The 13,556-nt window shown below is 44.5% G+C and overlaps 1 protein-coding gene across 11 annotated transcripts in view; it reads right to left on the bottom strand.

Annotated features, from left to right (window-relative positions):
- Positions 1–13,556, bottom strand: part of kiaa1109 (KIAA1109 ortholog) — an 88,942-nt gene that overhangs the window by 61,421 nt on the left and 13,965 nt on the right. For all 11 annotated transcript variants that reach the window (XM_030116465.1, XM_030116473.1, XM_030116471.1 and 8 more), the window contains exons 13-27: positions 12,465–12,556; positions 12,262–12,379; positions 12,003–12,158; positions 10,159–10,256; positions 9,844–10,028; positions 8,584–8,690; positions 8,220–8,452; positions 7,886–8,104; positions 7,112–7,249; positions 6,374–6,550; positions 5,975–6,103; positions 5,097–5,216; positions 2,566–2,897; positions 1,187–1,437; positions 587–827 (exon numbers count right to left, since the gene is read on the bottom strand). In XM_030116465.1, the coding sequence (XP_029972325.1) occupies positions 587–827; positions 1,187–1,437; positions 2,566–2,897; positions 5,097–5,216; positions 5,975–6,103; positions 6,374–6,550; positions 7,112–7,249; positions 7,886–8,104; positions 8,220–8,452; positions 8,584–8,690; positions 9,844–10,028; positions 10,159–10,256; positions 12,003–12,158; positions 12,262–12,379; positions 12,465–12,556 (2,596 nt within the window). The remainder of the gene's footprint in view (positions 1–586; positions 828–1,186; positions 1,438–2,565; positions 2,898–5,096; positions 5,217–5,974; positions 6,104–6,373; positions 6,551–7,111; positions 7,250–7,885; positions 8,105–8,219; positions 8,453–8,583; positions 8,691–9,843; positions 10,029–10,158; positions 10,257–12,002; positions 12,159–12,261; positions 12,380–12,464; positions 12,557–13,556) is intronic.

Here is a 13,556-nt window from a genome sequence, read left to right on the forward strand (position 1 = left end):
GTGGATTTTCACACAGAGATAAATCTGTTGAAGTCTATGTGGAGTTAAATTAAGTATTCAATGATGTTACACTTTAAATGATATTTGTCAGTTTTGCACAGAAGTACATTAAATAATTAGCAAAATCTCTTATTAAAACTATTTCATCTCAACTTTTGAATTCAAATAAATTATTTCACTTAAAAAAAACAAATGCTTTAAAAAAAACATGGAAATGACAGAAAAGCTGTTTTTGAATTGTGAAAAAACAACCAGCAGCAAGTTTAAATGTGAAAGAACAGATTAGGTTATTATCATTATGTTGTTCAAACAATAATTCAAAGCTTAGCAGATATCTGCAGATGGTGTAGATATATAAAAACAATTGTAAATTGTGTAAATCAGCACATTGGGGATGTTTCATCACATGTTTTGGGAGATGATTTAGCTGCTTAAATCGAGAAACTAAAAGTCTGTAAATGTCTTCAAGTGATTCATTTCCGATGCAACCCGATGCTGGGTTTTCCTCGTACTCAGATGGTCCTGAAAAACTACGCTACAATCGCAGGAACTGGCACCAAATGAGATGCGTGTGACTGTTACTCACTCAGCTGGGCTCTTGCCGTTCACGGGGAACATGCGCTCCTCCGTGCTGGGCGACGGGCTGTCCCTCTCTCCGGCGAGCAGAGGCAGGGCGGCGCTGGAGGTGCTGTTTTCTTCCGAGGACGAGGCGGAGCTGTGGGAGCGCTGAGGCACCTGGAGACTCAGATGCTGCTGAGCCCGCCGCTCAGGCAGCTCCGGAGGCAGGCAAGGAGAGTGCGTGTCTGTTTTCAGTCCCACGACCCTCCCTGAGAAAACAGAATAAAGAGCCGTTGCATAAATCCGACGGCCTTGTGCTGCTGTTTTACCAGTGTCAGAAAGCCTTGCATGAATATAATGAGAAAATAGACTTGGATACACTTGGAGCATCAAGTAAAGACGAAAAGCTTAAGGTCATAAATACAAAAAAGTTCTCCGTTAAGGATTTACATTGGTGACAGAACTCAGCCCTCGCACTAGTAGTATTAAATTTAAATTGCATCGATTGGAACTAATCTTTATTTTGCTGAGGATCCTCAAGAAACCCCCGAAGCAACTTCACGGGAGATTTAGGCTACGAAAGGGGAAAAAAAAACAGCATATAGAGTAAATCTGAGCCAATCCATACCATCCACTTTGGGGGTTTCCTTGGTAATGATCCACTCCCCAGGCTGCAGCAGGGACTGGCCGTAACACATGTCCGCCTCGGTGCTGGAGGAGGAGAACGCCGTTGAGGAGGAGGGCGTCAGCTCCTCCAGTTTAAAAAAGTCCAGGCCCATATTGGTGCCGCCGAAAAAGCGGCACCCTCCGAGGCAGCCGCAGCGGTTCCTGCTCTTCTTGTTGCGGATGCTGGCTTCTTCTGGCCACAGGAACCAGAGTCTGAAGATCAGGGAGACGAAGCGGGAGAGGTTGATCAGGCCAGAGGCAAAAGTGTAGTCATCATGCAAATTTATTGGGGATGAAACAGTGTAGAAGATGGACTAATGTCTCCAATCAATGCTTGCAACAGAAACCCTTTCACATAATGTCATGGTAATTTACAACTGTAAACCTCAAAACTCTCTGAACAATTACAGTAAGACTTCAAATGATTTTTCAAAGGGTAGAATTATTGGAAGAGGTGTGTAATATCGAATGTGTGTATTACAGTGGACTGTACATGCAGCTGGTGACTGTTAAGCAAGTATATTCTGCGTCTGTGTTGAGTTTGTAAGACTGGCTTATATGATTCGATGACAAATTGATTCTGTAATGCCTGAAGATCCGAGTTAAGATGCCAGGACTTTCCACCTGCTGATCTTACAAGTCTGACCTGAAGGCCACTAACTGAGCTGTCCTTCAGCTGTCAAAGCAGCGGGAGTGAGCTAGTCATCCTCTTTACAACACAGCCTTAATGAGATTTCTTGAGATGAATTGAAGAATAGGCTAAAGGCCTACTGCAGTGATCTGGAAAGCTTTTACGGGCTTCTGTTTGCTACTTCTGCATTGAGTCGCAGTTACTAACAGGGGACACACGTCTTGAGCATTTCTTTCAGTTTATAAACATCTCAGTCAACTTCCAAATGCTCGATGAAGTGGCCTTCAGATAGTTGTGAACTGCAAACTTTCATAATGTCGGCTTCAATGCAACACTAAGTGGCTAGTTCTCTGGTTTGCAATCATGAAACAGAGTCAGTGTAAAGCACTTACAAACTCATTTTGTTTAAACAGCACCACTTTGCATTAAGAGCTGACTGAGTGACTCGTTCTGCGCTGCTGCCATGTGGACAGAGAGTCGGTTCCACTCTGAAAACGGGACTCAGCATTTCCAGCTCCGTGAGCCGTTTGGATCATGACCACTGTGCTGCGGTTCATTTCGCAGGTGCTAACAAATGGAATCACATCCACAAATAAAGTGGAACAACGGTGGCCGGCGGCCTAAACAAGTCCAGCAGTAGGGGAAGAGGGAGTATTTTGTATTTAGAAATGGTTTGAAAATCAAATAAACAAATTAAGTGTGCTTTGTACCTTTTGGTCTGAGCGTCGTGCAGCTCCAGAAAGTGCCTCTGGACTTCACATTTGGCTGGGTGGTCGGCGGCCAGGGCGATATCGGCCGTGATGAGGTTCAGGTTGACTGAGCCCGCCTCGAGCCAGACCGAGCGCCGCAGCAGGGGAGGCTGGCCGAGACCGAGCGGCTGACCGGGACCTTGACCTTGTCCGGCCAGCTGCAGCCTGGTGGCCTCGCTGTGCTGCTGCTGCTCGATGTACTGCCTGATGTTGACGTCCTGCACCACGGCGCTGATGCCTTCTCCAACTGCCTGGTTGTGCAGATTGCAGTTGGCCACACGGACAATTCCAGTCTGGGGAAAGAGACAAATCAGAAATCACTTTACAGTACCACGTCTGCACAGGCCAAGACTGAATTTGAGTTTTCTGGTCAGAGATTATAACTTAACTTGAAGATGGTTTACCTTTTTATTGGACCACAATATGTTTTCAAAATATCCAAACCATATCGATGGAGCAGTTTTACATTAGTTGCGAAAAATTCATCACTGGATATTTATTACTGAATCATGACTGACATTTTTTATTGTCAGCTGGACAAAATAGGTCAAGTGTGTGAAACCCCTAGGGCAGGGCTTTGCAGAACCTGTGAACTCTGAGCTCTCAACCCTTTTAAGCCCCAAGGTGTTAAGAGGCCATTTTCACCTAATTAGATATCCCCAAAATAAATCAAGAACAGCTCCACAATTAGCAAGTCTGCATGCATAACCTTGGTTCCTATGTAAAGGCAAGACCTCAGAGAATGTACCCCCAGTGCCTGTAAAATTATTGCTTGGTGCCTGGTGAAACTCTGAAACACAAAGGGAGGAATCACATTATTCATGCTCGACTAAAACGCGTTGTTATTCAAGGGGCAATACCATTACGTCAACGTTCCCATGATAAGAGATGTCACTTAATTCGTTCACAAACTCCTTGACAACATCTGTGCCAAACTGAACAGAGATAACGTAACCGCATCAATCCTCCACAGGTTGAAGTCGGATCAGGTGGGCTTTTCAGCTCTTTGACAGTGAATAGTAACTGAAGTGTACAAAATGTCTTTTTGAGCTCTTGAAAGGGAATCAAAGTTTAAAAAAGAAGCACATATTCTAACTACAGAAGTGCTCGCAAAGCAGTCTTCGACCATGACTTTTACCTTGCGTAACTCCTCATCCTTTCTGCCTGATAAATCTTCTACCTCAAAGTCACTCCTACAACCAATCTCCTCCATGGCTTTAAATATGGTGTTCTTGTGCCACTGCTGCTCCCCAGGCACTGTGAAAGTATTCCGAAAATACTAACAACAACCGAAAAGTAAACAACTACGGAGAAATGGGATGTGCAAAGACCATGGAAACCAATGAGCCGTGCGTAATGCATAATAGATGCTTCTCTCAAAACTGCTTGGATCACATATTGATGAAAATCTCATGATAAACAGCAACGTATTGAAGTTGGATTTCCACTAATCAATCTCTGATGCCAGTCTTGTATCATTTCCAAAAAAACATACAGAGATGCTATTATATTGCTATCTGCCCCACACTTTAAATCATTTCATAGAATTTAACAGCTCAGACCAGACCTGGGAGCCATATGTGGTCCTTTAGCTCTTCTTGACCAGATTTCAGGGTGTCACTGGGGAATCCCGGATCTAATTCAATTCACTGTTATTGGCTTTATTCCATCTGAAATGGTCGCATTTTGCACATTATTACATTGTTGGTGGTGCCTATTGGTTGCGGTTAGCAGAAAATGCAATCTTTACCTCATAAAAGGTTTGTGTTTCACAGTGGGAAGAAATGGTTAATGACAAAAACAGTTTTTATTCCCTTAAAATTAAGAAAAACGTTATGACTTCTAGACAGAGAATGGAAAAGACTAAGGGGCAATAACGGCTCATAAAAGTCACTGAAAAGAGAAAGCTTTTTATAAAGAGATAACTCTTACTAAAACTCAAGTCAACTTACGTCTTATACCTCAACAGTAGTAATTTTTCATGTGACCATTTGGAGAAAGCAGCTTCCCACCGCTGGCTCAGACAGTTAATCTGCTGGGTTTCGACTGCTAGAGCACTTACACTGAGCACTCTTCACTTCGCATGCATTGATATGCCATCGCTGCATGCTTTTTCTGCTCCTTCCTGCAGAGATCGCTAGCTGTCGAGCTGGAAGTTGATGATCCAAGTCTTTCTCAACCATCAGTCTGCAGCATGTTGATGAGTTTGCTGTCTGATGTCAACCTGTTTGTTGCTTTATTGTCTCTTTAATGATTTCAAGTTTCAACTGATCCAAGCAGAAGAGAGCATCTCTTTGAAATGGCTCTGTTAGAGGTAGCAACTTTTTAAAATGAAGTTTTTCCCCGTGCATCATTCCTCAGGCTCGTTCAGGTGGCGGTTTAAGATTTTTTTTTTCTTTTAACCTCTATATTTTACTTGAAAGTGAAAAGCCATGACATGACACGGTTATGTTTGGTGTTTTATAAATAGTATGGAATTGAACTGAAATTACCTTGACACTGGCAGCACACCCGTGCTCCACGATGAAGAGGTCAACTCCATCCATCGCCAGCCGTGTCATGGTGTACTTGAGCTCCTCGGATGTGCGGCAGTGACCAGGAAGGCAGGTCATCTGAAAGACCAGAAACTTTTCAGTGGCTGATAAAGAAGCTGAGCTGCTGTGGAGTTCTCAGCCGGAGCTTTACATCCAGCTACACTGCCTGTGGCCACAGCTGCTCAGCTGTCACCAACTAATGAGGACTCACAGGCTGTTTTCTTTTCTTTTTTTTTTGAAACATCCTCATTAGCATTCACATATAAGCATGACATTCTGTGAAATACACCTTGTTTCTGCCTGCACACACATCGGTGTTAAGTGAGTCTGCCGTAATAGACTTGGGCTCAAGTCTGTTCTTAAAATATATATTCCATCTCCTGTCATTGTTGAGAAAACAGTGAATGAATGATCAGCAGTTCTTACTGGTGACGCTAAATGAATAAAAGTAAAAATAATTAAGAATTAATAAATTGTGCAAATTAAACATAAAAGGGATGGGGGGACCATGCACCTTCAATCCTGTCAATTTCATGTGTGTTGTGAGGTGAGAAGCTGTTTTCAGTGGTCGGGTTTTCAGGTTGAAGTTCCTTTGTTAGCTGTGAGTCACACTGCACATCATCAGAGAAATGTTCACACAGCCTCATCCCAGCCGTTCCTTTCCCTCTGCTGTGTTGTGACAAACATTCACTGCTCCCAAACACATTCTGACCGAGTGTAGCAGCTTCCAGACATGCAGCTGCTCAGTGGTTCGAACCCCGGCTTCGACAGCCGCCGTGGCGAAACTGCGAAAACCCGAGGACACCATATTGGTACCACACGTCGCGGCGTTGTACCTTGGCGTCGCAGATGCGCCGGTCGACGCCGTGCTGGCAGATGACAGACGGCTTGGGTTGGTCAAGCTGGAATTCTCTGGACACCACGTGGAAAAGGAACGTCTCTCCCCACTCGATCATACTGGCCACCTGCACAGCGCACGAACATTTCAGACGACAAATACAGCGAATGATCAAGGATTTTGAAATAAATTTGAAATATTGACATTGGAAATTGGATAAGATGCTGCATTCATATCAGAGCGAATAGTGTTTGATCTGCCAGAACATTATAGTGAAGCCAAAGATGAGCCTTTCACTTCTATAGATCTGGATGAGGAGGAAGAGGCAGTTTATAAAGACAAGCTGTTGAAACTTCTCAGAGAAAAACATCACTGTCACACGCTAGTGCGCACAAACCTGTGGAACGGTGACCCTGCCAGTGAGCCCCCCTGCCTGCATATCAATGAGCCAGGCATACTCCAGAGTGTCGCTGCCCAGAGGGAGGCCCTGGGCGGAGAACATGGCGTGGGCCCTCATCTGCAGGCCCGACAGGCTGAGGTGGCCGTCCCGCAACACGCCGTCCGCTGTCGGACGCTGCAGGGTGAAAGGAAGGGATTAACTCAAACTCGTTTTTCAGCTTACGCCACAAAAAAAAACCCACAGACACTGCTGCGATATGAAAGCGCTCAATGTTTCGAGCAACGGTCTCCGGAAGCGCAACCTGTAGCCGCTTTTTCTAATATCCCTCCAACGTACAGTGAAAAGTGCTGATTATCCGGCTGAAGGAGGGGGGATGAGGACGACACGTCCTCTGTCAGGGATTAGAGAAAGTTATTCACTCAGCAGCAAACAGGATCCAGCGAGTGGCTAAAGATCAGGAATTTTGTATGCTTCTACAAAATGCAGATGCTTATGCAAACATGTGGCTGTTGCAAGTGAGTTATGCAACACTGACTGCAGGCTTTATTCCGGGAGCTTTCTGAGGACAGAGCCACTCTCTCAGCTAGAAGATTAAAACATAGACTTTTGTGGGAATTTCATTGTTGCATTTTATTAACAACTCAAGCCAAATAGATTAAATATCCTAAATCTTAACAGACATGTTTATTTCTGCGAGCATCATGACGTATCTGTTCGGCTGTGCTGTGTTGCTACCTGGTAGTTGTCACTGACGAAGATGTGTATGGGAGACAGGAGCAGCTGAAGCATCGTCTCCTTGTAACCTTTTTTCATCTCGAAGCACAGCCGCTCCAAGAAGCCTGACGGACCCTCAGGACCCTCGCTGCTGCAGTGCTGAAAGCACACAACAAAGTAAGCAAACACGCGCGGTCACGCATCGCCTCACTTTCATAAACAAACCGCCACGGAGACATGGAGACAAAAACATTTCCTTTCAAAATCAAGAGATGAGCACATGTTCTTAAAAGTGAATGAAATGTGCAACAGAAATGGATTTACATAATCGTGCTCCTCTGCGTGCGTCACTCTTCTTTATCAGCTTGAGATTTTTCTCTTGCCACTACTTTCAAAGGGGGCACTTAAACCTGTTTAGAGTTCAAATCAGTTTGAATGCTTTAAATAGCTTTATTTATCTCACTGAAGGTCTTCAGATGTACAATTTGTTCTCCTCATTAGAAAGGCATGAGGAGTTGTTGTTCGATTGCGTGAAGTGTCTGAGGCACACTGACCCACCTCTGACTGAAACGACATTGGTAAAACTAGTGTGAGAGGATACATTCAGCTGTATGAATCCCCCTTCAGAATCTGTGTTACACAAACACGACCACATGTTTTTATTCCACACTGCTGGGATGAAATGTTTCGTAATCTATTATCGCACCCCATCTGCAGCACTTTTACACCGCTCCCACGTCTCTCGCTTTCCTTTAAAACCCAAGCCGTCAAACTCCCGGCAGGCATCGGTCTTACCATTGGCAGCCGGCCGTGCACTTTGTAGAGGTTTATGAGCACGGTGATATCCCAAGGCCGCAGGTCCAGGGGATGGATGTCTGACGTTTCCTTCCGCTCGCTGTCCTCCATTCCCAGCGGAGACCAGCCAAGGCCTGAGGAGGTGGAGGTCGACAACACGGGGCTGGACACGGCCTCCTCGAAGTCCGTGTACATGTCGTCTTCCCCAAAATAGTTTTCCTGTTAAAAAAAGAACCGGAAAGGATCTCAGGAAGCTGAGTCACGGCCTGTTGCTCGGATGGTTTTATTTTTAGAAACGGATCAACAACGGCTTCCAAATGAATAGGTGCGTCACCTTGATGGCGATCAGCGCTCGGAGCAAAGGCCCATAGAGGATGATCTGAGAGTCGGGGGACATCTCCATCTCCACGTGCAGCCTGTCGGGGGGCAGCTCCGAGGGGTCAGTGGGGGCCCGGCTGTGGGCGGCCGAGGCAGACGAGGAGGTGTAGCGTTGCTGGGTGTTGTGAGGTACCGAGGTGTGCTCCGGCGGCCGCAGAGCTGACAGCATGGACTCCTCCATCTCAGAAACTGGGTGACGAATCACACCGACGTTAAGACCGTGAAAAAAAAACCCCAGTGATTTGACAGTTTGTTTGTTCTCTATTTTGTAAAGCCGGCTTTGTGAGGAACAAAGAACTGATACGTGGTGTTGAGCTTACACGACTGCTTGAGCTGCTCGTCGGCCTTCTGGGGATAGATGGGATGCCAGGTGTAGTCGATGATGAGCAAGAAGTTGGGCACGCTCCAGCAATCCACCCAGCCAGCTCTGGTGGAAGGACGACAAACATGTACAGTGAGTACACCATCAACGTGCTTTATCGCCCTTTCAACTGCATTTTCCACTTCATTATCTGCTTTATGACCCATGCAGGTGGAGGACGTACAGTAAAGGCAAAACGCGGCAAATAGGTCGCGCCGGCTCTCACGGCAGCACAGGGTGCGCTGGTCCAGAAAGCCTTCGATCGGAACCTCCCGGAGGGGGGTAAGTAGGTCTCTAGCAGGGCTATATCAGTATAGTCTGGCCCAGACTTATGCATAATGAATGATCTAGATGTTATAGATGGAGTTATCACTTACAGAGTGCACGAAGCATGTGCTGCCGAAGCAGCGCAGCTTCAGCTGGGCTGAACTTTGGTGACCTCTGGGTTACAAAGTGGTAAATGGCAATGTGTCGGAGCATTCTTGGAAAGGGGGGCCGTGTCGATGTGCAATAATGAAGATGAAAATAAAGTGGAGCCACAGTTTTTCATGACCTCACTGAAAGGGAGTGGAAGTTCAGAGGGCATTTAGGAGGAGAAGAAATCTTAAGGTAATACAGAAAGATGATTTCTGCTTGCAGTTGAAGAACTACAGATGGATGGATGGATTCCTCTCCGACTATGAGGGAATGTTCATTACAAGTACAGCAAATACTAGTTGCAATACCTAGTGGAGATGTAGAGTCATTCATTCAGCAGTAACAGTAAATGATGCATCAACTCCTGTCCTCTCTGGTCCAAGCTGAGATTACTAACAGTTTTAAAGTGATCAGTGTAGAAGCAGGCGTAGTTGTTTATTATCCTGTCTCTCATAAATTAATCCGTATTTTCAGCAAATAAATAGGAAGAAATCTGAAGGAGATCAGCTGACTTTACACGGCAGCTTATAACTTTGGACCACCGCAACTCAAAATGTCAAAATAACCTTGATAAGCAACTCTTTTCCATCTCGAGCAACCGGAGGACCAAAAGTGGAGGCAGGTTATTGCTACATTTACTTGATTCCTGTTGAAGCTCTGTGAAGATGTGAGTCAGTGTTACGATGGTGAGTCATCCTGCTCTTTGCGAACACGCTCACTTTGTGCTCTTAGCCAGAGAGAGGGAGGAAAAAGAAAAAAAAAAAAAAAGAGAGAGAGAAGCAAAGTCCCAGGTGGAACTCACTCGGCGTGGGTGATGTTCCTCCAGCGGGGCTTGCTGGGTTTCGGAGGGGGCGCTCCTTGGTTCTCTCCTGGCATGAACATGTCCGGGGGCAGCTTGACGTTCTGGTAGTCTTTGGCCAGGGTGAGGAGGGGATAGCGGCTCGGGTGGCACTCCGGCAGGGACAGTCGCATGTCTGTGTCCTCTGCCTGCGGAGGACAGAGGAGCCGCAGTCAAACCACAGACGTCTGTGGGCGAAGGATCTGACGAATGCGGCGATACTTCAGCGCACTTGAGTGAAAAATGCCATTCCGAGTGTTGATTTAAAGCCGGACTCACCTTCAAGCTGAAGCGGGTATGGCAGGTGGCTGGAACAAACTCATTGAAAGGCAAAGTGAAGTCTATATTGAGCGTCTCGCCGCAGGCTGCCAGGTACACTATGGAAGATCAATAAAGTAATTGATTAGTGCGCCCTGCTCTGGGATTAAGTGAAGTATATACTGTACAATATATCATGAGTTAATAGAGTTAAAGTATCCTGTCGTGGACGCAGGCGTCCAGTGTTAAGGAGGGATTACAGTATTGATCGCCTTCATGACTGCGGCTGGATTTCTGCCTATTTCGCTAATAGTAAAGCTCCAAACAGACAAAGCAGGACAGAAATATTTGCTACTTCACAAAAAACTACTTCTTATAAATGCTCCTCAACAAATTCTGTGAAATATCTTTCATTTCAGCTGGAATAAAGATCTACTAACTATAAAGACTCATGAACTAAATATGATCTAGACTAAGTGGCAGAAAAAAACAAGAATTTAAGCCTTTTTTTTGTGTTGTATAACAGGCCACTATTTTTTCCCCCCAACTTCTGCCACGAATCAAGCAATCAATCAAGCAGTGTCTTTAAGCGGTTATCCAAACACGGCTGCTTTTTGGAGCTTGCAGAGTGACTGCAGGACAGCGTGTCATTTCATTCTTGTTGAAACAGAGCAAAAGCAACTTCAGCTCTGGTTATCTGTGGCGGCTAATTTTTGTTCGTTTTACCTGTCAGAGTGGAATCATACCCATGTTTCACCCGTAATGTTTCACTCGGTATTGTTGCGCCCCATGCTGTGCAAATCATTAGGGAAGCGCTTCTTGTGTCTTGGTTAATTTTGACAGCAGATAAGAATGTATTTTTTTCCCCAGACTGGAGCACAATTAGAGGGATGTGGTTGTGTTGCAAATGACTCACCATGCATAACATCTTGTCAATTATGTTAATGACAATGGGAGGAATACTGAACATAAGCAAGGCTGTGTAATTTTTTAGTGCAGTATTCATTGTGACAAATGTAATAATGTTCTTGAAGTTCATTATAAGCATTTAATAATTAGATTAAATATTTTAATACAAGGAGAAACCTTGGTCTTCCTCAAATGCTCCAGATCTTTTTCTCACTCTTTTTTTTTTATTTTTTTTTTTTGTAAAAGGAATTAAAAACCAAATGATGCCAATGTCAAATTACAAGATCATGTCAGCTACGCTACATCGTTAAATGGCGTTTTCACTTTTGAAGTAGAAGAAGTAAGACAGTGCTGTGAGCTATAGGGCTGCATAAAACGGAAAGGAGATGATAAATCAGGAACGTTTTGATTCAATATCGTGAATAGCTTCTCCACTGCTGTTCCAAAAAGCGGAAAGACGTCAATGAAAATGGGCATAGTTTAACGTTAACATTCATTGCATCTTTAAGTGAGAAATTGGCTTCAGTGACTGAATCTGATGCCAGAAGAAACATTAAGACTGAAGAGTTTAATGCAAAGCCGAGATAGGAAATTCATTTTAAATTATATTGAAAGACACAAAACTTTTACTTCTACCTCAAGGACATATGAGCAGTATGGTTTTTTGAATTATCAAATATCAAAAAATTAACTGCACACAAATAAATTCAGTTTATTAAATTAACACGCATGTATTGATATTTTCTCATTTATAGTATCAAGTAATGGGGAATAATGAAAGTTGGTATGTGAGTCATAAGAGGTTAAAAATCAAACTTCCTTGTAGAAATTGTCTCCAGGCTCCTAGTGTTTCCTGATGAAACACCTAAATTAATCACATTGCTCTTTATTTGGCCAATCAGTTCCGCAGACATTGCCATTCTTGGTCAATGCATGTAACCGAGAGTCTTCCTCACCATTCTCCTGCTGTTTGGTGGAACAGTCGATCCAGTTGTGTTGGTTTGCTGCCCAGATCATTTCAAACTGGTGGAAAAGGATCTTGAATTTCCAAGAATACGGCACAAAGGAGTACATATCAGGGGCACTGTCACTTGCCCAGTCCTGAATTAAATCTAAAAAGAAGGGAAAGAAGGAGAGATTAAAAAGAAAAAAAAAAAACCTTGTGCATTGGAAAGTGTTAAATGTTAGTGTAGTAGTGGGGTTTGCTTCACTCACCGGTGAAGAAGTTTTTCTGAGCGTAGATGAAGTGGTATGTAGCTTTGTACACCTCGATCTCACACTGCCATGACTGGGGCATGTTCCACACCCGGGGGTAGCTGGCTATCACATGGAACTGAGACAAAAATGAGAGGAAGAAAACACTCACTTGATGGAGAACACAGTTCCAACATCTTCTGAGCGCTTTGTCTTCTACTTACAGCCAACATCTCGGCCTCTAGGAGAGTCCTGTACTGCATGCTGCTGGTGGTGTCCACATGAAGCAGCTGACCTTTGATAGTGGGGGAGTAGCCTGGAGGCAGAGGCAGAGGCCACAATGCAAGGACATCAATTCTCTAAAGTCACAGCTGCAGCTGGGATAGCGCAGATAATGCCATTTGCCACCAGAAGTTGAAGCGCTGCTTATGATAACTTCATTTCTGGGGGCAGAGGAGACTACTGAAGGATGACAGGCAGAATCGTATCTGCTCAGTGTGATCAATTATTAAACGTATCTCACACGGCTTCAGTTCTAACACCGAGAAATTCCTGTAGTCTGCTTTCAAAAAGGTTTCACCCAGTCCTCAGACTGTTTTACTGTTTCCATGCAGTGTGTATTTGCTGCGGAGCTCGTCTGCTTGTGGTTCCACAATCAAAGAAGACAACAAAGAAAAAAAAAACAAACACTTTGTCCAGTTTACAGAGTGCTTACACGCCTGGTCTCCATTTACTGTGACTTGTGTGCCTTTTGCTAAGACTGAATACCTGCTGTGAAAAAAAAAATAGCCTGTCACACAACTAAAAAGGCCCTCTCATGTGAGATTACACGGCCACCTACGTCTCGCCCAGTAAAACCGGTCGCCTTGCTTTCCTTGTCACATACACACACACACACACACACACACGGCCTGTTTGGCCTCCCTGCTGGGTTTTCTCATTTCGTGTGGCTCTCTCACATTTGTTTAAATCATTCCTTGTGACATCTGTTGGAGCGCTGCCATTTTTGAACTTACCAGTTGGAAGGCATCTGGTCTGTTTTCACAACACAGTGAACTGCAAGTCAATTCTATGTCTGTTCAGAAACCCATAAAAACATATATACTGGCAGGAAGCCCTCAACCGATGACAGCAAAAACACCAATAGTATCAATTTTTAATAGTTCTCTCGGTATAGACTGACAGGCACAGCCTTGTACTCTTGCACTGTGTCATGTTACAGTAGCTCAACATCCTCCACATCTCTAACACTGTAGAAGAGCTCAGATATGAAACACTGGGAAACCTGCGAAGAACATTTCTTGACAAAGGTATGC

Source organism: Salarias fasciatus, chromosome 19 (genome assembly GCF_902148845.1).
Source record: "Salarias fasciatus chromosome 19, fSalaFa1.1, whole genome shotgun sequence".
NCBI lineage: Eukaryota > Metazoa > Chordata > Actinopteri > Blenniiformes > Blenniidae > Salarias > Salarias fasciatus.